We start from the raw sequence: 22,562 nt of genomic DNA on the forward strand, positions 1-22,562 counted from the left end.
CACACACACACACACACACACACACACACACACACACACACACACACACACACTTATATTCATTTTGCTGGACCTCCATTTCTCACTTTTATGCTCTTCAGTCTAAACCGTTATTTCCTCGGTGTCCTTATGTCGTCTTTGTCTTCGTCCGTCTGACTTTGTGTAATTCATTGGCTCGTATATGTGTTCATGTACTCGTCTGCACTTGTTTCGTTCTCACTTTTCTACACAAAAAAACAAAAAACTATTATTAGCCAGAAAATAACTATATAACTATTGAAAAAAATAAGAACAACATCCACACTATGACAAACCCACCCAAGACCGTTATTTTCGTTTGGTGTCAGTACAACACCAGTAAAATCTGTTTTTTTCATTTCTCACTGCACGCTTCTGTAATAATGGATGACAAACAAAACAATAATAACAGAAACAATTTGTCATTCAAATATGTATTTCACAAAATGACCTTACAGGAGAAGGTGAAACCTTTAGTGCACGTTCTGACCACGGAAGAATAGAACGTTCATGTTGTAGTGTTCCCGGTTTGTTTTTTTCCTTCTCGCTTCATTAGATATAATGTTGTGAGCGTAACGAAGCCTGAACCCTGTAGAGTATCGCACTGAGGTCACTGTGTCGTTACATCCAAACCCGACTGGAGAAAGAAAACTCCTGAAGAGAGAGAAGAGGAAAAGTTTACGACGTATGAATGAGTGCACGACGAAATGTGTGGAAACAAAGAAGTAAACTCTTTAAACACAATTAAATTAGCTCTGGTGCAGAAAATAGATTCACAGCTAAGCTGTTTTTTTTAACTCAATTACATTCAATTAAAATAGCCCTGATGCAGGAAGTGTGTGTGTGTGTGTGTGTGTGTGCATGTGTGCGTGCGTGTGTGTGCGTGAGTGTGTGTGTGTGTGCGTGCATGCGTGCGTGCATGCGTTTGTTCTTAGTGTGTTTAAGAAACTTGATTCAATCAGTGTTTACTTTGTTTATTTAGTTTCTTTTTTTGTAGCGCTTTAGTTTTTGAAGTAGCAGAAAGTGTGTGTGTGTGTGTGTGTGTGTGTGTGTGTGTGTGTGTGTGTGTGTGTGTGTGTGTGTGTGTGTGTGTGTGTGTGTGTGTGTGTGTGTGTGTGTGTGAGAGATGAGGACAATATATTCTTATGAACCTTGATGTGTCCACATGCTGTCGTTTGTACGTTTGAAGTCCCATTTTGTGGCTTTGAGGAGAGCGACGGACACAAAACAGAGTTTCTTTCCTTTTCTTATTTATGCTTATTTTGTTCTGCACAACTATTGTGAAGTTCACACAGAAACTGTAAAAGAACAAAAGCATAAATGTCTCCAGTACGACAGTCAGCCCCCGGCAGAGCTACGAGAGAACAGACAACGAAACCGAGGAAACGAGTGAGAAGTGTGCTCACCAAATGTATTGACCCATAATCTAGTAAACTCTGATTTGTAAATTTTAAGTACATTTGATGTATGTGAAAGAGAGAAAGAGCCAATTTCCCCAATTTCTTTTCCATTTCCAAAACGATGCCGAAGCGCCCGTGTGGACGTAGAGCGTTTTCATTTTAAAACCACCGCTTCAAAACAGAAAGGAGTTAGTGTGGATGTAGCCAAACAGCAGGTATAAATCGACCCGCTGTGGTCTGGACACTATTTTATCGGCGCCCTGCTGCTTATTCACAGCCGGTAAAACTCCTTGACAGCACTGAAGGTGACACTGCGCTTATTTGCGCACACTGAGGACTCAGCAAATTCTAGACAACAGAGAAAAAACTAAAACTAAAAAAACAACAAAAACTCTGCCGTGTGTTTGTCAGGGAAAATGTGTCACTTCGGCACTTGAGTGTGAAGGAGAACGACACAAAACAGGAGTTATAAATCATTTCCTTGTCTCCTAAACATGTGATTCCTCCTCCATCAGCTGCTCAGAACTCACCTGAGATTTGACAGAAAGGCTAAAACTACGTCACCTGTGTTCATGTGCAGAACGTCAAACACCAGGACGCAGACTCAGAGGTTTGACTTTACTGAGTTTTAAAATGGAGCTTCAGACAGACCTGTGGTCAGTCGACACGTTTAATAGCTTCGCAGCCGTAGACGGTGTTTTGGTGTAACCAGTGACCGTGTTAACTGGTGACTCCATAGAAATAAAACAGGATTAGAACGGACATCGATGTAGTTGGATGATCAGAGCGGCGGCCATTTTTTTTGCGTACCGTTGTAGCGGGCCAACTTCTGTATAAATAAACCGAATTATCGCACGTCGCTGAGGTGAGGTTTTGCAGTAACGAATAAAACGAGCAGTGGAGTAACATTAAGAAGCGTAGAGAGTAAATCAGTAAAACGTTGCTATAGAGAGGCGAAGCCCCGCCCCTTCCGGTGGACCACCATTGGACCTGAGCAGTATTCAACGGCGAGAGACAGACAACTATTTGATCCCGTTTGAACTGTGCCATGACTTACACATAATGTGTTTGTTGATTTAAAAGATAATATTACATGTTAAGAAAGTTGTAAAACGGGCCTCACTCGTTCTTTCTCTTCACGGATGATGAAGAGAGACGCTGGATAAAACACAGCCAGGTGAGATGACGTTACATTTGGTGCGTAATCGAGTTAGCTAGCAAGCCAAGCTAACGGCCATGTTGGTGAGGCACATTGTGTGAGATGAGAGTCGTAGTTGCAGCTGTTCTGACAACACTTTACGGCCCCACTAATGTGGCGGTCACCGTAACATCTAACGACAAACACCATTTTCTTTTGTACCGGTCAAATAACCAAGGAAACCAGTTCAATGTCCATTCTACTGGTATTCTGTGGGGGACTCTCGGCCGGATGTGTCCCTGGTTGCTCATAGTGAACATGTAGTCTCGGTAATTAACGAATATCTCTCTCATGAAACTGAAACCAAACGTGTAAAATTTGAGTGAAATTGGCAGAAATTCTAAATTAAATTAGTTAAATTAGATGTCACGATTTCATTTCAAACTTGCTTTACAGACCAAATACCAACAGTTTGCTGCAACACTTTCCCCTCCGTCTGCAGTGACACAAGGTGATTCTGAAACAACAGCAGCAGCCTCGCTCACTCCGTTGACTTTCAGGCGAAGGTTAAAAGAAACGAATGTCTAACTAAAATGCATTAAAAAAATGGAAAAGCGGTGAAGTGACGGCAGTCTGACCTCCCCCACCACGGGCTGAAAACAGCGATCACTGCAGGCAGCCAAGGACAGGTGGAGGAGGAGGAGCAGGAGGAGCAGGAGGAGGTGTAACTGTTCTGTTAGCTGTAGAAGAAGATGAAAGAGAGGAAGAGGATGGAGAGAACAGCAGATGAGAGGGGAAAAAGAGGCTGACAGCATGAAAAACGAGTGTGTTGGCAGCCGGCAGCCGCTCAGATAAACGCTCCACTCGTTTCCTCCCTCCCTCCCTCCCTCCCTCTGTTCACTCGTCTGCTTAGTTCCTCACACACATGCCCTCGTTTCAGCGAGGAAGCCCACATGATTCATTTGTGAAGTGCAGCTCCGGTCGTGGTTCAGTTACTGCAGGACGATCGTCTGAGTTACAGCATCGGTCAAGAAAGTATGCAGACGTCATCGTGGTGTAGAAATGACTCTGTTACAAGTAAAAGTCATTCATGGAAAATCTAGAAAGATGTGCAGGGAGTTCTATATCATTATATTTCACATTATTTGATTTTTGCAACACAGTCTCTGGGTAGTTCGGGAAATGTGCAAAATGCAATCTATTGGTTTTTGGGTACAGGGACACAGAACGTTGGTTCAAACGATTAGGTTTAGGCAACTTAGGTTTTGGGAAAACCTCAAGGATGGGCTAAAAAAAACTATGTACAGTTATTTCGGCAACACTTCCATGAAACCATAATGTTGTGTCAAACACCGGTCTAGTGGTTGAAAGTCCTGTGTTTTTTGGATCCATCCACCTCCTCTCCCCCGGATCACTATAGGTGTCTTTTGAGATATTGAATACCACTTCACGTTGATGCATTTAATTTGTGTCCACCATGAAAAAAACCTGACAATTTGTGTCCATGTACAGAAAACAATAAGATTGCATTTCGTGACTATTTCACGACCTGTCATGATACAGCGATTGACAGGTAACAGAGTATTTTCACAGTGTAGTGTTTGTACTTTTACTGTCAGTAAAGGATCTACATACTTCCTCCATCACTGGAGCAGTGCATTGTGGGATACATGCACAGACACAATGAACCCAAATCTTTTTGTATAAACCCCCCCCCCCCCCCCCCCCACCCCCCCATTACCACCTGAACAGTGTTTGTCCAGGTGTAACAAAAACATTTGACCCGTCCAGCCAGCAGAAGGATAATATTTCATGCACACCACCTTCTCTGGGAAAGCCTCCAGGAACGAGTATTTTATTTATTTCATTTTTATCTGGAGAATAACAACAAGCTTCAATGTGTGAGTCCACAGCCGGGTCTCAGCTCGGAGACAGGATGCAAAGCTGTGGTCGTGTCAACACCGCCGTCCTGTAAATATTTATAGGCGTTTATCTGCCGGGCTGCGGATTATCAGCTTAGCGAGGTACAGTGCCCCCCCCCCCCCCCCACACGACCAACACACACACTCAGCAGTTATCCTGCGAGGACAAACACAGCAGCAGGTCTGAATATGCATCACAAATCAAAAAGTTGTCAATCAAAAGATGTTAATCCCTTTGCCTGTGCTGCTGTTTGTGTGACAGAGACATAAAGACAAATCTGAATCCTGAAGTCTATGTGAAGACGATAAAAGTGAAGTGAGACCTGCAGGCTGTAAGTTTGTGACTAACGACACAAACATTCTGTATTTTTTAGCTGGAATCACATCACTTCTACCTTTTTATGAAACTCTTTTACTGAACATTTTTAACCTTTGTTTTTGGACATGAAGTGTTTTTCTTTACGCATTGCTGGTCACCTGGAACACTTCATCCTTCAGTTTATCACAAACATTCATCATCAACACATAAAGGAACACTTCATCACTTCATCCTTCAGTTTATCACAAACATTCAACATCAACACATAAAGGAACACTTCATCCTTCAGTTTATCACAAACATTCATCATCAACACATAAAGGAACACTTCATCCTTCAGTTTATCACAAACATTCATCATCAACACATAAAGGAACACTTCAACACTTCATCCTTCAGTTTATCACAAACATTCAACATCAACACATAAAGGAACACTTCATCCTTCAGTTTATCACAAACATTCAACATCAACACATAAAGGAACACTTCATCCTTCAGTTTATCACAAACATTCAACATCAACACATAAAGGAACACTTTGTTTTTGTGCATCAAAAACATATTTTTAAGATTATAGTTACATCTTTATACAGTGCTAACTTTTTTTGCATGCATTGAAATGTATTTCTGCGGAGAGTCATTTAAATAAAACCCCAAAAATATGGGTCTTTACAGTAATACTGAAACTGGTCTGACCCCATACACTTAAACTAACAGTTTAAGAAGTTCCGTTTGACAGTAACTTGAACAGTGAATTCTGTACAACTTGTAGCATATTTGATATTTTTCCTCCCATTGATCTGAATCAACTCACGTAAAAAATGAAAATCCAGATTTGATCAAAACTGTCACGTGAAGTGAAAACATGAAATCCCCCCCTGAACATTATTACATGTTTTTGTCATTTTTCCTCAGGCCTTTGTAGTGTAAATGTGTTTCTACACCCCTGAAGCAGCTTTTGAAATGAGCAGTGTGTGTGAGTGTGTGTGTGTATGTGTGTGCATGTTTATTTATGCGACGGTGAAAGAGATGAAGTGTATTCATGTTCCCCCTGCAGTCGCTCCTCCTGCAGCTGTAGATGGCTGCCGTGATAGACAGCGGAGGTTGACAGGGAGAGGAAGGGCCTCCTCTATCGCTCTCTGCATCAAATTGGAGGCGTCAGTCAGATCTCAACCTGCAGCACAACACACACACAAAAACACGCCGTCGGGGTTAGAAAGAGGAAGAAAAGCAAGCAGGGAGGGAATGTGGGATTATTTGATGAAATGAAATCAGTGCCGGTTATCGGTTTTTTTCTGAGATAAATTATTCTGTCCTTCACAAAGTTTCCGCTCAACTCGAGCAGGTTTAACACAGCTGTGCTGCAGATTTAACACCAAAAATTAACTTTCACTTGACTTTTCAACTGCAGCTTCATTATTACGTTAGAGCTTTCATTCTCACTTAATTTCATGATGGATCATTTTTAACACTTTTGTAAGAATTAAGGGGTATTTTGTTCTGGGTTAGCAGGTTAGTAGAAGAAGCAGAGAGAACGTCCTTCAGGACTCAGAGGGACTGAGTTTAAACCTCCGGTTCTGAAAAGTGAAGCCGATGCTTCATGTGTTAAAGCTGCATTCTCTCTAGTGTCCACCAGGGGGCGACTCCTCTGGTTGTATAGAAGTCTATGAGAAAATGACTCTACTTCTCTCTTGATTTATTACCTCAGTAAACATTGTAAACATGAGTTTATGGTCTCAATCTCTAGTTTCAAGTCTTCTTCAATACAGCATGATGTTCATTTAGTAAATGATGGTCCATTTAGAGTCACACAGACCATAAAGCAGGGGATGCTTTAGGGGCGGGGCTACACAGTGATTGACAGGTCTCTACCAGAGACGTATACGGCGTCTCTACGTCACTCCTCAGTCCAGATATGGTCACTTCCTGTTCACTGGTTGCAAAAAGTCAAGAAGAAGTATTGTGTTTGTATCAAAACCTGATTTATCATAGAGCTCCATTAAGAACACATCAATACGTTGTTCCTTCATCTAAACAAACACACAAGTTTTGTTTTTTGTACCCAATCCCTCATACAAACACTCACTAGATGTGGATTCATCCACCGCTGAAAATAGTCCCCAACAAATGCTCTATTTCCTCCTGTTTGTTTGAGAAAAACTTTAGTGACCAGCTGTTTTAGGAGATTACTGAGACATAAAGCATAAAACTAGTATGCTAAATATATACATATGTGTTGACAATTAAAGTGTAGAATAACGGCAGACTTTGGCCAAATCCTCAAAATCAGTAATTCAGACATCAACATCCCCTTTAAAAATAAAGAAAAATGTCAATTTTAATTAACATTGTATTCTTTTTATTTCTTCCTAAACTGGTTTATTAGCATAGCTTATAAATTACTTCAGTTTGTTCCCAACATAAAGATTAAATCTGCTCATGACACAAATTACCCTCCACTTCATTACAGTAATAAAACAATCACGAAGCCGCAGCAGAGCCTCGGGCAGCAATGCATCATGGGACTCTGATCTCTCTGTGTGTGTGTGTTGCAGGGTGTTTGACTACCAGCGTGTCCCGTCCTCGGTCCCGGTGGATCCCAGTCCTGTCAAGCGGCCCCGCCCTTCATCTTCCTCCTCCTCCTCTTCCTCCACAGCAGCTCTGAGGATGAAGAGCCGCCGAGCTTCCAGCCGGAGCAACAACAAACACACCTCCTCCTCTGAACGTGAGAGGAACGCTGCACTCACACACACTTCACACGTTAGTGTTGCTCCAACGGTCACGTTTTAAACTTTTTTCTTTTGACTGATGAGGCGAAATATTCGTACTAATTAGCTGAACTTGTTCTGAAAGCTAATTAAAACTAAAATGAAATCAAAAAGTCAAAACTGAAATAAAACTAATTGAAAAGTCAAAGCTCTTGTTTTTGACCTAACTGAAATTATTTCCACTTTATGGTCTTCATCTCCAAAGCTGTGCTTCAGTGGGCTAACCAGTGTTTCTCCTCTTATTCCTTTATTATATATAAACTCCATCAGCTTCACTGCCGACATCGTCTTTTTCTGCAAAGCCGTGAAACTAAAAAATTGCAGAAAACACAATGATTTTGTTTGATTTTTGTCAGAACACCCAAGAAAAGACACAAATTCTCTGGATTCTGAGATTTTAGATTGAATCCCTTCAAACACCCAAAATACATTCATGGTCCTCTGGGTCTCTCCTCAAAGGTTAATTATCAGGATGATTCTAAAGCCGCTTCTTGATTATTAAAAAGCGTTGAGTCAAATCTTACGTCATCTAGCATGAAGAACTACAGTTTGGACTGTCATGATTTAGAGCAGCGGTTCCCAACCTGAGGTCCGGGGGCCCCTCAGAGGGACGCCAAAGATTTGTAAAAAATGTGATTTGAATCAGAAACCGTTTATTTATTTATTTAAGTACGTTTGCTGAGCAAGTTATTAAAGTGTTAAGTGTATATTTAAGTGAAGAGTTGATGTGTAAATCTATGTAATTGTCCGAGACATTAGGGGTCCATTCATAACTAAAAATCTAAATCACACGCTTTCTGTGTAATTCATACAAAATTCGAAATATTAAACTTTTTAAAAATATATATTTTTTTGTTGTTGTACTAGTTGTAGAATTAGATTCTGGTGTTTCCTAACGTACGATTCTTTGCGACCTCGTGTGATCCAAAGATTTCCGATCAAGTCCAAAAGTAAAATCCTTAAAGACGCCATCACTTTATTTATGTTCAAGAAAGTTGATTTAATAACAACGGACTAAGTCTTTACATACGCTGAATCAATTTATCCAAATTTATTTCAAATTTGTAAAAAACCAAAAGTATGGTGATGATGTCAGAAATTAAGTCTTAATTAATTCACTTTTTTTTTTAGATATAAGACCATAAACTTATGTTTACAATGTTTACTGAGGTAATAAATCAAGAGAGAAGTAGAGTCATTTTCTCATAGACTTCTATACAACCAGAGGAGTCGCCCCCTGGTGGACATTAGAGAGAATGCAGCTTTAACACATGAAGCTTTGACTTCACTTTAAAGAACAGGAGGTTGTCTCCTGTTAAAATGAGTGGAGTCCCCTTTAGGTTTTGTCCTTATTTGGCTGTACATTGTTTGCAGAAGGCCTCACTTATATCATCAAAATGAACGAATAAGAGTATGAATAAGAGTACTAATATGGATAAAATCCTAGCGATACCTCTAGTCAGAAGTATTTATGAGTTGCATCCAATACACTTTATATCCAGAAGATCATTGAACCAAATGAATCCATAAAAGGTCATTATATCTGGGGTTATGACCGCAGTCGTGTGGGTTTTGAATTTGTAAAAGGCTTTTAACGAGAAGGGGGCAGAGACACCGACACCCAGAGAGGTCGACGCGCTCGGCTGTTTAAACGCCTCGACCCTCCGAGGCTTTTTAAATGTCACACCGGGATAATATGTTTTATTTAAATCTGCAGCCGACACGAGCTCCGTTTGTAAACCGGGAGCTCTCAGAGGATCTTTTCCTTTTCTAAGACCCTGCTCGTGTTATCTCCTCGGTGGTGGGGCCCCAGGGTGCTGCAGGGAAGGCGGGAATGGTGGTGGTGGGGGGGGGCCGCCAGATGGTCTCTTCATTAAAAGCCTCTGTACCGCGGGGCTCTCTCTCTCTCTCCCTCCTGCTATAACCTCAGCCGAGCCTATCAGCGCCCGCACTTCAGACGGAGTTAATAGTGCGTGGCAAATAAGAATTGTTTATACTGGTTTATTACAAGGCTTAATAGTTTTTACTTCGCCACCATCGCGAGTAAAAATTAGATTGCCTTTGCAAGCTCCCCGGAGGTCGAGAAGCTTTCAGGAGTGAAGTATAGTTTTCAGGGTCGTTCGGCGAGCTGTCGGCGGCGGTGGCGACGCAACGCTGAGCGTACTTCATGGTTCAGGAGCAGCAAAACCAAACTCTGATACAGTTTCAAGATGGTTTTTAGCCGACTGATGAAGGAAAAGTCCTCCTGAAACACTTCAATGAGCGGTTCCTTTTTCTCAAATCTCGTATTATCAAAAGTACATATTTATTCAATAGATAACACAACTATTTACAGTATATTTATAGGAGGCTGACAGCAAGAGGGACCAGGGTTCGATTCCCGGGCTGCACAGCCCTTCTGCGTAGAGTTAATGGATTGATGGATATTTACAGGAAAATAATAAACATACGATATAAATAATATCCCCAAAAACAACAACAACAACAACAACCCAGGGACAAAATAAGAACGACTTAGAAGAAAAAAACATAAGTTAAAGTTAAAAGTAGATTTAACAAAAACATACTAACTCTTTTTATACACTGAATCACTTTCTTCAAATTTATTACAAATTTGTAAAAAAATGAATTACTGTGATGATAGGTGGCGGTGTGGGCGGGGCTTCAAGGGAAACATTTTAGAGGATTCAGATTTTTGTTTGTCAGAAGTATCTCTGAGTCATGCAGCCGCCTCCGTAAAGTGAGATCCACAAAATATCATTGAATTAAATGAATCCATAAAAAAGTAATTATAGTAACCGAGGTTATGACCGTTATGAGTCAACGATGGGAAGAAATATTACGACCGCAGTCGTGTGGGTTTGAATTTTAAAAAGCTTTTAACACAGAGAGGGCAGAGACACTGACACCCGGTTTAAATATACGATCATTGTTGGTCTGAACAACAAAACGCACCGCAGACAACTTTATTCATTTATTGGAAAGATTTGTCTTTTCATGATCTCTTATTTCTTCCAATAACTGTTATTATGGAAACAATTAAAATCAGAGAAACTGGAGAGACAAAACACTTTTTACGTCATTTTATCGTCATTTCTCATTCAGTCACGTTATACAACTTCAGTTTCCCTCGAAACGTTGAGCCCAATAAACTAACTCAAAAGAACCAAATTGGGACGCACCCCAAGAGTGTGTGGACGTTACACTCATGTCTGCTTCTTGAACAACTTTCCATCAGATCCTGCTGCTGGAGGTCTGATCCTACTGAGACTTAAAGTTAAAAGAACACAAGGGTGTCCACATGACAACATAATGTGTCTTACTGTCCTCATTCACCTCTCTGTCTGTCTCTCTCTCTCTCTGTCTGTCTGTCTGTCTCTGTCTCTCTCTCTCTCTCTGTCTCTCTCTCTCTCTGTCTGTCTGTCTGTCTCTGTCTCTCTCTCTGTCTGTCTCTCTCTCTCTCTGTCTGTCTGTCTGTCTCTCTCTCTCTCTCTGTCTGTCTCTCTCTCTCTCTGTCTGTCTGTCTGTCTCTCTCTCTCTCTCTGTCTGTCTCTGTCTCTCTCTGTCTGTCTGTCTGTCTCTCTCTGCAGTGAAGATGGCGGAGCTTCTTGCCATAAAGAGGGAGCTGACGGTGATCAAGGTCCAGATCGACGGCTTGTTGGACTGTGTAGACAAAATGGACAGACAGAGGAAGGACAGCTCAGGTAACCGGAGACAACAAGCGGCCAAATAAGCCAAATAAGGACAAAACCTAAAGGGGACTCCACTCATTTTAACAGGAGACAACCTCCGGTTCTTTAAAGTGAAGTCAAAGCTTCATGTGTTAAAGCTGCATTCTCTCTAGTGTCCACCAGGGGGCGACTCCTCTGGTTGTATAGAAGTCTATGAGAAAATGACTCTACTTCTCTCTTGATTTATTACCTCAGTAAACATTGTAAACATGAGTTTATGGTCTCAATCTCTAGTTTCAAGTCTTCTTCAATACAGCATGATGTTCATTTAGTAAATGATGGTCCATTTAGAGTCACACAGACCATAAAGCAGGGGATGCTCAGTGTTCATTCAGTTTCTGACCTTATGTACTATTCTGTACAAAATAAATGTTTGTGTAAGAGCACATTTAATTCACGCAAATGGTTCTTTTATATGTGTGGTGAGGTTTTATCTCAAACTTTTTCATTGATGAAAAAAGGATTATTAAGTGACACAATAGACATCAAGTGTTAATAAACCTGTAATCTGTCGATGTGACGTCGTCACATCACACTGACCGGTTTTATTAAAAGAACAAAATGAGCCGGAGAACGACTGAACTCTGACCTGATGTTCACGAGAGAGAGAGTCGGTTTGTTTACCATCAGCTGTGATACGCTATCGTTCTGCATCTGTGAGAAATGGTTCAATGACAACAAAAAAAGAAGAACTGCCTCCAGCGGAGCGTGGATTATGACAGGGAGGTAAACAGCGATAAACGCCGGCCTCATAACCTTTCATAAGCTCCCCTTCAGCGCTCCGGAGTTATCTCCTCCTCATCCAACTCTCTCTCTGTGTGTGTGTGTGTGTGTGTGTGTGTGTTGGTTTTATTTCTCTACTTTGGAAGAAGAGAATTTATGGAAACGATGAGGACTTCATCCGAAGTAGCACTTTTCAGTCATTAGGGGGATTTTTCTCACCCAGGTAGCGACACGGTTTACTGTTATAACGATGAACACGTGTCACAGGTTCATTATCTGAAGCCCAGCAGGTATCGAGGACACACAGTGGTGTACAAATACTAACTTGCAAGAAAAACTCCCGCTTTCAAAATGTTACTTAAAGCTACTACGAGGTATTTTCATGTTGTGTTGATTCTGGCGGCCCCTGTGGACGGAGGTGGTAGTGTTTGTGAGGACCAGAGTCCCTTTAAATCCTCTCGTTTTACTGCAGAACGAGTACTTTTACTGCTAATACTTTATGTACGTTTTACTGTTAATATTTATTGACACTTTAGTAGGATTTTAGATGCAGAATGCTGAATGTACTCTTGTAACGTGGTGTGTGCGTGTGTGTGTGTGTGTGTGTGTGTGTGTGTGTGTGTGTGTGTGTGTGTGTCTGTGTGTGTGTGTGTGTGTGTGTGTCAGAGTGTCCTCAGGGCAGGGAGCCCAGTGTGTCGGAGTCTCCTCATCGAGGTTCAGTCAGCAGTCTGGAGAGAGAAAGTCCTGAACCAGGAGAGGCCAGCGAGGACGAGCCGCTGCACTACCAGCACTACTACCCCCACAGCTACCCCCACAGGGTAAATATATACACTACTACCCCCACAGGGTAAATATATACACAGCTACCCCCACAGGGTAAATATATACACTACTACCCCCACAGGGTAAATATATACACTACTACCCCCACAGGGTAAATATATACACTACTACCCCCACAGGGTAAATATATACACTACTACCCCCACAGCTACCCCCACAGGGTAAATATATACACTACTACCCCCACAGGGTAAATATATACACTACTACCCCCACAGGGTAAATATATACACAGCTACCCCCACAGGGTAAATATATACACTACTACCCCCACAGGGTAAATATATACACTACTACCCCCACAGGGTAAATATATACACTACTACCCCCACAGGGTAAATATATACACAGCTACCCCCACAGGGTAAATATATACACTACTACCCCCACAGGGTAAATATATACACTACTACCCCCACAGCTACCCCCACAGGGTAAATATATACACTACTACCCCCACAGGGTAAATATATACACTACTACCCCCACAGGGTAAATATATACACAGCTACCCCCACAGGGTAAATATATACACTACTACCCCCACAGGGTAAATATATACACTACTACCCCCACAGGGTAAATATATACACTACTACCCCCACAGGGTAAATATATACACTACTACCCCCACAGCTACCCCCACAGGGTAAATATATACACTACTACCCCCACAGGGTAAATATATACACAGCTACCCCCACAGGGTAAATATATACTCTACTACCCCCACAGCTACCCCCACAGGGTAAATATATACACTACTACCCCCACAGCTACCCCCACAGGGTAAATATATACACTACTACCCCCACAGCTACCCCCACAGGGTAAATATATACACTACTACCCCCACAGCTACCCCCACAGGGTAAATATATACACTACTACCCCCACAGCTACCCCCACAGGGTAAATATATACACTACTACCCCCACAGGGTAAATATATACACTACTACCCCCACAGCTACCCCCACAGGGTAAATATATACACTACTACCCCCACAGCTACCCCCACAGGGTAAATATATACACAGCTACCCCCACAGGGTAAATATATACACTACTACCCCCACAGCTACCCCCACAGGGTAAATATATACACTACTACCCCCACAGGGTAAATATATACACTACTACCCCCACAGCTACCCCCACAGGGTAAATATATACACTACTACCCCCACAGGGTAAATATATACACTACTACCCCCACAGCTACCCCCACAGGGTAAATATATACACTACTACCCCCACAGGGTAAATATATACACAGCTACCCCCACAGGGTAAATATATACACTACTACCCCCACAGCTACCCCCACAGGGTAAATATATACACTACTACCCCCACAGGGTAAATATATACACTACTACCCCCACAGGGTAAATATATACACAGCTACCCCCACAGGGTAAATATATACACTACTACCCCCACAGGGTAAATATATACACTACTACCCCCACAGGGTAAATATATACACTACTACCCCCACAGGGTAAATATATACACTACTACCCCCACAGGGTAAATATATACACAGCTACCCAGACATAAATAACTAGCCTGTCTAACCTTTACTCTTCAGTAACTACCCTAACTACACCCATACCTTACCCCCCCCCACAGGGTAAATAACTGCCCCTGCATTGAGCTCCACTTATAGAAGGTAATGTAATGCTGCCCTCTGGGGGATAATCCATTAATTACACCAACATCAGCTCAACAGGAGGAACAAACTCTGCTGTGAGTCTGTTATAATCCTATAAAACAACAAAAACATTATTTCATGTTGATGATTAAATTATCAGAATGTTTCCTGAATAGATTTCTCTCAATCAAATGAATTGTTTCAACCAGACGAAGATCAGATTAATAAATGACTAAATGAAATGATTATTCTGATTATTTATATTGTTTATATATTTATATTGTACAGTAAACGTCTCGTTGCTCCACACAGAGACACCGGAGGAGGACGATGTGTTTACTGTCTGTTTTTTTAACTCAGCACCTGAAGCAGATCAGCCGATGGTGCGTTCAATGTCTCCGCTTCCTTACAGGGAAACGTAATGATATAAAATTAGCCTGCAGCCTTCATACCTGCCTCATTAAACTGAGCGGAGGCAGAGAACAGACCGTCCTGTAATCTGCTGCATTGTTCCTCTGACAGGAAGGAGTGTGTGTGTGTGTGTGTGTGTGTGTGTGTGTGTGTGTGTGTGTGTGTGTGTGTGTGTGTGTGTGTGTGTGTGTGTGTGTGTGTGTGTGTGTGTGTGTATGAAGAAGAGAGAGTGTGTGTATAATTACAGTGTGTGTGTGTGTGTGTGTGTGTGTGTAATTACAGTGGGTGTGCGATAAAGTGTGTTTGTAAGAACAGGAAATCTTTTGTGGACTGACGCCTTGAAAAATATGTGTGTGCTCAGCAAGTGAAGATGAAGATGATGATGATGAAGAGAAAGAGGAAGGCTGTGTTAATGAGGGCTAATTGTAGAGTGTGTTTAACGGACCCGATGCCTCGTTAAGAGCTTCCTGTTTGTCTCCAGATGAAGCATCGGTCGGATCTGGAGGACGATCTGTGATCCTGCAGCTCAGGTCTGAACTCTCACTGAGACCAACTTTAATAAAAGAACGAAACCAACATTTAACAAATCCTCATACAACCGTTTATAGCTTAAAAAGAAGTTACTAATTCTTTTGGGTGTTTTCCTACGAAAGTCCAGCAACACAATGTCGACCTATTACATTCAAAATAAACTTCCATCTTCACAGGAAAATACTTCAGCCAACAAAACTACTCAGTTATAGCTAGAAGAATACTACATATCATTAGATTGACCTGACTCAGGTAGATATTAGAGCTGTAACAACACCTGTATATTGTCTCCTGGAGATCGACGGCCATCTTGTGTCAGACTCCTCTCTTGTTTCCCTCACAGAGCAGAAGCTGTGATCAGCTGGGATGGAAGACGCTCCATTGAGGTGTTGGCACCATGAACTGCATTGGACCGGCTCTCCTCCACCTCTGAATCCGCCTCTTATCTCTCTGTTTGATTTCCATTCAGCTGAACCAACTCCAGTTCAATTACCACAATGTCCCCAGTTTGTCCCGGATCCATGGCGGCTCTGCGGCGCCATGGTAACAGAACGACATCTTGGATTTTAGCTAAACGTCTGCGATTACTCATTTTCTAAAGCGGTAAAGTTTTCAGAGGATTTCCTGCGTCACAGGCCACCGTTGAGTTCAAACAGTCATTTCAGAACCTTATAAAAATGTACTTTCAGATAAATAATACATAAGGGTCAGCAATGTGTTTTCATTTAACATGATTAGTGCACATACAGAGAAAGCATCATTCATGAGGTTTCTTTGCTCTTCTTTTATTATATTATTGAACCAACAGACGTGGCTCAATATTAGCCCTTCGTTGCCTCTATTGATTCATGTTAATAAAGCCAGTGTGGCAGCAGCCGGTAGCTCTTCATCACACAGTTCATTTTCACCAGGTGTGTGTGTGTGTGTGTGTGTGTAGCCAGAAGGTGAACAGGACGGGATTATGGTTCTGTGTTAGCACAGCTTTATGACTCCGTGGTGATAAAGTGATAATCAAACTCTTCACAATTTCCTGAGACTAAGATTAGCTCTGAACAACAACTACATATGAAGCTGTACAGCTGGTTAGCGCTGCTTCAGGTTAGCAACACGCTTCATGGAAGCCTGCCCATCTGTGTAGCAGCTAGTTTAGCTGCTAGCTGTGTAGCAGCTAGTTTAGCGGCTAGCTGTGTAGCAGCTAGTTTAGCTGCTACACTTCCTGCAGATGAAACACTTTGGTTTACAGTTACCTAATAATGTCAAGTCCAACAGATTCATAAATATTTGTGTTACAGCTGGATAAATATGTTTGAGCTCCTCATGTACAAATATTTGTTGGTTTAAAAGAAGAAGAAAAAAAATGACAGTTGACAACATGTATGTGTACATTAGTGGCTCTTTGTACATGAAAACATGTTGCTATAAGTGTTTTAATAAGGAATCCTGTATAACTGCAGATACAGAATCATTTGGCTTCTCTGTAGTTTCTGCTGCTGTTGGTGCTTTTGTGTTTTGTCCTCAGTGCTAAATGTATTTCAGTGTGGAAGTAGTAAAAGTATTTTTCATAAAATAGATGCGTGAGCTTTGTGTGTGCAGCGATATTATTATTCTGCGTGAATGTGTGCAGTAATGCTTTAATTCAGTAGTTCTTCCTCTTTTAAAGGTTGGAACAAAGGTCAGGTTTGGTAGGAATGTAGTGTTTGTTTGTTTGTTTGTTTGTTTGTTTGTTTGTTTGTTTGTGGGGCAGAATTACGGAAACACTAACGGCCCAGTTTTCTTGGAACAAGATGTTACATTTACATTTAGGAGCAGATTCAAACCACGAGGCAGATCCCCAAAAACTCCCTCTGCTATCAGCTGAGTTTGGTCCACAGACAATATAGAACACATAAATATGAATTGCATTATAAAATACATTACAATGCAGAACCAGTCGACACCGTACATAAGAATACGATATAAAATGCATATATGGTGATATTTAAAAGAATGAGAATTATATATATATATATATATATATATATATATATATATATAGATAGATGATGTGAAAGACAATTTAACAACTCATATAAAGTGAAACACAAATATTAAAAACTAGCATCCGCTGAGACCAATACCCTCCAAAAAGCCCGTTCACCAAATTTAAATGAAATTTAAGACGGTAGTTGTTCCGTAATCCAGAAACATAACCTCCTTTACGGAGATAATAAAGCAAACAATCAAGCTACTATAAAAAGTTAAATCATATGACAACGCTGTAATTAAAGAATAACTTTCCACTCAGGCTGTAAATGATATTTTATTATATTGTCTGTGTTTTGATTGAATCAGTGGAGGCCTCACTTGTAGATCAAGTCACAATCAAACAGTGGATCACATGTTGACTGAAGGGAAGTGTTATTGATTCATTAGAGCCAAAACAACCTTTGACACAGGTCTGTTTGCGCAGTGCATGCTGGGTAAGTGGCTTTTGAGCAGTGGGCGTGTGCACAGCGATGGTGCAACTGGTTGGACTGGCTTATTGTGGGAAGTGAACCGTGCAGCAGCAGCAGAGAGGCGCGCTCACACAGAGGTAAGGCTGCTTTCACCACTAACTACACCAAAACTCACCGAGACACAAGTTTTCTTTCACAATACTTGCGTTTTAATTTTATGAATACTTACAAAGCTAGTGTTTTTGTCCATGGCTAGTTCAGCCACGATCAACAGCTGAGCTTCAACTCTTCATCTTCGTCCTGGTTTCTCTCGTGGTCTCTTGTTTTGCACAAAAACGTCACATTTTAATAAGAAATATCTGCGCTTCCTTCGATGTCCTTAATAAATAGAATGTAAGGAAATGCCAGGCTCACGTTCACGTGGCAGATTGATAACTCATAATTGCTCGGTGATCATGAGAATTTGGGAAAAACACAGTGAGAGTCAAGGGTCAAATGGATGAAAGTCCTTCAGCTCAGAGCTTTAACCTGCTGCTTCACTATTGAGTGTTTAAAATAAATGACTCGAAATAGATTAAACAAATTCCTGCGACATGATTCAAATATGTGTAAATAATATAATCTTAACTAATTTAAATATTCATTTGGATAATCTGATGCATTTCTGTTTCTAAAGTGTTTTTACTGCGAAGTTGATTTCCTTATTGACAAAATGTAATGAACTGGTTAAATATTAGCAGAAAATACAGAACACATGAAGGTTGCATAACACACACACACACACAAATAATAAGATTAAAGGACAATTAAGTTGCAAAAAAGTATTTTTGGGCCTCATGGCGTCACATGACGGACACAGAAGTTGTGTTTTCTCACTGGATTTTAGGAGGCAGGACTCGTCACGTACGTTTGTGCACCAATCAGGATTTTTCTATATTTGAATCAAAATGTGATGCCCGTTGGTGGATTGTTGGTTGTTTCTGAATCAAGTCTGATTAAATCAGACCCTCACAGTCCCGATGAAGCAGGCTAGCTGCGTTTTTTTCCCCGTTAAATTCATCTAAACTTAAACCTAAAGATACTTTATTTGGATTTGGATTGCTGCCTTGTAGTCATGAATATTTAAAGCTGCAGTATGTAAGATGTGGCTCCATCTAGCGGTGAGGTTGCAGATTGCAACCAACTGAAACTTGTGAAAACGTTATGGCCCCATCTAGAGTCAGCGTGTGGTTTGTCCGTTCAGGGCTACTGTAGAAAAACATGGCGGACTCCGTCTCCGTATCTAGATAAAAACGGCTCGATCTAAGGTAACGAAAACACAAAGATTCTTATATTCAGGTGATTATAAACTAAAGAAAACACACATATTAATATTTGATTTGATTTCTGCCAATCAACCCCCGAAATGACATTCTACATTTAATGTTATTGAGAGGAACTTTAAATGATTTAAAATACACTTTAATCTAAGTTGTTATGTTTTAACTGAAACTTCTTAGTGAGTCAGTAATTGTCATATATTGTTCCGTATTGTGGTGTCATGAAGCCCATGAGACTGCCAATATAACTGTAGGTCCTACAGGTAAAGCTGTCCACCTGTCCTCACCTGTCTCCTCACCTCACCTCTCCTCACCTGTCCTCACCTGTCCTCTCCTTACCTGTCCTCACCTGTCCTCTCCTCTCCTCACCTGTCTCCTCACCTGTCTCCTCACCTGTCCTCACCTCTCCTCACCTGTCTCCTCACCTCTCCTCACCTGTCCTCACCTCTCCTCACCTGTTTCCTCACCTGTCCTCACCTCTCCTGTCCTCACCTCACCTGTCCTCACCTGTCCTCACCTCTCCTCACCTGTCTCCTCACCTCTCCTCACCTGTCTCCTCACCTCTCCTCACCTGTCCTCACCTCTCCTCACCTGTTTCCTCACCTGTCCTCACCTCACCTGTCCTCACCTGTCCTCACCTCTCCTCACCTGTTTCCTCACCTGTCCTCACCTCTCCTGTCCTCACCTCACCTCTCCTCACCTCACCTCACCTCTCCTCACCTCTCCTCACCTGTCCTCTCCTCTCCTGTCCTCACCTCACCTCTCCTCTCCTCACCTGTCCTCACCTGTCCTCTCCTCACCTGTCTCCTCACCTGTCTCCCCACCTGTCTCCTCATCTGTCTCCTCACCTGTCCCCACCTGTCTCCTCACCTGTCCCCACCTGTCTCCTCACCTGTCCTGCAGACCATGGCGGCAGCAGAGTCCAGCCCTCTGACCACTCACGTGCTGAACACAGGGGACGGCGTCCCGGCAGCCCGGATGGCCCTCAGCCTGCACCGGCTGGACGCCAAGCTGATGATCTGGAGCATGCTGAGTGTTGGGTAGGTGGGGGTTCGAACCCGCGGACAAAATACATCATTGCAGTAAAACTTTGAACTAATAGATATCACCATGAAACTTCACCTGTTCATTACTTACATTAAGACAATATGTTATTGTATTACAAGTTTTCTGACATGTTATGTTTAAATATGCAAATGAGGCATTATGTAATGGTAACTTTTGTTGAATTTAGTAGAAATCTACAGACACAAACAGACAAAGTAGTAAAATAAATGTTTTATTTCCACGAGTCTGAATAAATGTTTTATTTCCACGAGTCTGAAAGAAGACAAGTTATGGAAGAAAAATAGAACAAAATCACCATAAAAACATTGTTTTTCTGGGTTTTCTCTCCTTCATGATTTTTGCAGGACAACAAACGAAGACGGCCGCTGCTCAGGACTCATCGGCCGAGAAGCGTTCGGCCCCGGAATGTACAAGCTCCGCTTTGAGACGGGTTCATACTGGGAGAGTCTGGGCCAGAACTCCTTTTACCCGTATGTGGAGGTGAGCTCCAGGATGCTGCGTATGATCAACACACACGTTTCATTTCAGGCGCTCGTCCTTAAAATGATCAGATTTTAATACTCGCGGGCAGTTTAACAGCAGCAGGGACCTCGTCTCTCTCGGGACTGTGACGCTCGTTGTTGTTGTTTTATATTTCAGGTGATTATAAAAGTGTTTATGTGATAAACTCTATGAAAGTTATTTAAGCTATAGAAAGGCCTGGGACTTGTCTCAGTGTTTATTTATTTCTGCAGATGTCAGCACTCTTTCCTGTGAGGAGTCCCGCAGGTTTATGAAAACACTTCAGATGTTACCAGATTATCACCACAAGGTGTCGCCAAATCAGACAAATCCTCAGGAATTAAAGGGACAGTTCAGCCCCAAATAAATAAAATACAAACATTTGCATAAATGGAACTCAAGTAAGAGCAAAGAAGATTGTTTATCTTTGATTTTGGGGTGAACTGTCCCTTTAAACATGTTTTTGTTGTCAACAGTTTAAACGACAGTAACGTGTCATCGTCATAATAAATAACAACATGGATTTATTTCTGCAGATTTCCATTTAGAACTAAAGATAATTTATTATTTGTCAATGCACAAAATCCACAATATCAATGTAATTGTTAAAAAATGTATCAAACAAACACAAGACTTTCACACAGCCTGTGTATGTTAAGTTGTTCTTTACGTAGTTTTATTTAAAGCCCAAACATGATGTTTTATCTCAACATATATACGTGTTTTAGTTTGAATTCACACCATTAAATGAGTGTTTATTGTGACCTGTGGACCAAGTGTCATACGAGCTGGGATGAGAACGTGTTTAATATTAATTTGATTTGTCATCAACTTTGTAGATATCTGTTTGTATTTATTGTGTGTGTGTGTGTGTGTGTGTGTGTGTGTGTGTGTGTGTGTGTGTGTGTGTGTGTCCAGGTTGTGTTTAACATCACTGAGCCGGAGCAGAGGGTCCACCTCCCTCTGCTGATGAGTCGGTTCTCTTACAGCACCTACAGAGGAAGCTGAGAGCTCCGAGGACGAGCGGCTGCAGCTTCAACACTCCAGCGATGGAGAGAGAGAGAGAGAGAGGAGAGAGAGAGAGAGAGAGAGAGAGAGAGAGAGAGAGAGAGAGAGAGAGAGAGAGAGAGAGAGAGAGAGAGAGAGAGAGAGAGAGAGAGAGAGAGAGAGAGAGAGAGAGATTTACTTGGACTCATTCCAGCCTTTTTGTTTATTTTATTGTTTTGTTTTTTGCCTTTGAGTGAAATGAGTATTTTAAACCTGACTGATATTAAAAGTGTTACACAATCTGTCCAGTATAAGCAGCTGAAAACACAGCTGTAATAATTGGTTAATTCTATTTTTAAATTTTAGATTTGTTTTAATAATTATCTTAAGATGTTTGTTTCTCTCAGAAATGCCAAACATTTGCTGGTTTCAGCTTCTTCGTTGTCTTTTATGATAATAAATAAAAGATCTAAAGGGTTTTGGACTGTTGATCGGATGAAACAAGTAATCTGAAGACCGTACACTGAGATGTAGGATGTCTTTATGGATGTTTTCCGCTATTATTTAATTGTCATTTAGGTGCATTTCATAATTTTTTGTTATATATAAGAATAATTTACGTTTTAATACATTATTCTTATAATATTGAGAAAGAAAATAATAATCATCACATTATTAACAAATGAAAATAATCTCAATATGATAAGATTGTCCTCTTTTTTTGTACTTTGTATTCTTTATTGTTGTCTTACTTAGCCTATATTTACTTGTATTTCTTCTCACAAA

General features: G+C 41.2%; 2 protein-coding genes across 3 annotated transcripts in view; both read left to right on the forward strand.

The window, feature by feature from the left end:
• LOC306698518 (RNA-binding protein Raly) overlaps positions 1 to 16,896 on the forward strand; it is a 30,423-nt gene extending 13,527 nt beyond the window's left edge. The window contains exons 4-8 of the mRNA XM_079162839.1: positions 7,356 to 7,525; positions 11,159 to 11,272; positions 12,689 to 12,840; positions 15,417 to 15,465; positions 15,810 to 16,896. Of these exons, the coding sequence (XP_079018965.1) occupies positions 7,356 to 7,525; positions 11,159 to 11,272; positions 12,689 to 12,840; positions 15,417 to 15,452 (472 nt within the window). The 3' untranslated portion in view covers positions 15,453 to 15,465; positions 15,810 to 16,896. The remainder of the gene's footprint in view (positions 1 to 7,355; positions 7,526 to 11,158; positions 11,273 to 12,688; positions 12,841 to 15,416; positions 15,466 to 15,809) is intronic.
• A 1,106-nt stretch (positions 16,897 to 18,002) lies between these two features.
• urahb (urate (5-hydroxyiso-) hydrolase b) lies at positions 18,003 to 22,255 on the forward strand. 2 transcript variants are annotated; one of them, XM_079162850.1, is made up of 4 exons: positions 18,003 to 18,038; positions 20,124 to 20,260; positions 20,633 to 20,768; positions 21,708 to 22,255. In XM_079162850.1, the coding sequence occupies exons 2-4, from the start codon at positions 20,127 to 20,129 to the stop codon at positions 21,795 to 21,797; spliced, it is 360 nt and encodes a 119-aa protein (XP_079018976.1). In that variant the 5' UTR covers positions 18,003 to 18,038; positions 20,124 to 20,126; the 3' UTR covers positions 21,798 to 22,255. The 2 variants fall into 2 exon arrangements, with proteins under 2 accessions (XP_079018976.1, XP_079018977.1); XM_079162851.1 differs by having other exon boundaries at positions 20,633 to 20,758.
• The last annotated feature ends 307 nt before the right edge of the window (positions 22,256 to 22,562 follow it).

The sequence above is a fragment of the Pholis gunnellus genome, assembly GCF_910591455.1.
Source record: "Pholis gunnellus genome assembly, chromosome: 7".
Taxonomy (NCBI): domain Eukaryota; kingdom Metazoa; phylum Chordata; class Actinopteri; order Perciformes; family Pholidae; genus Pholis; species Pholis gunnellus.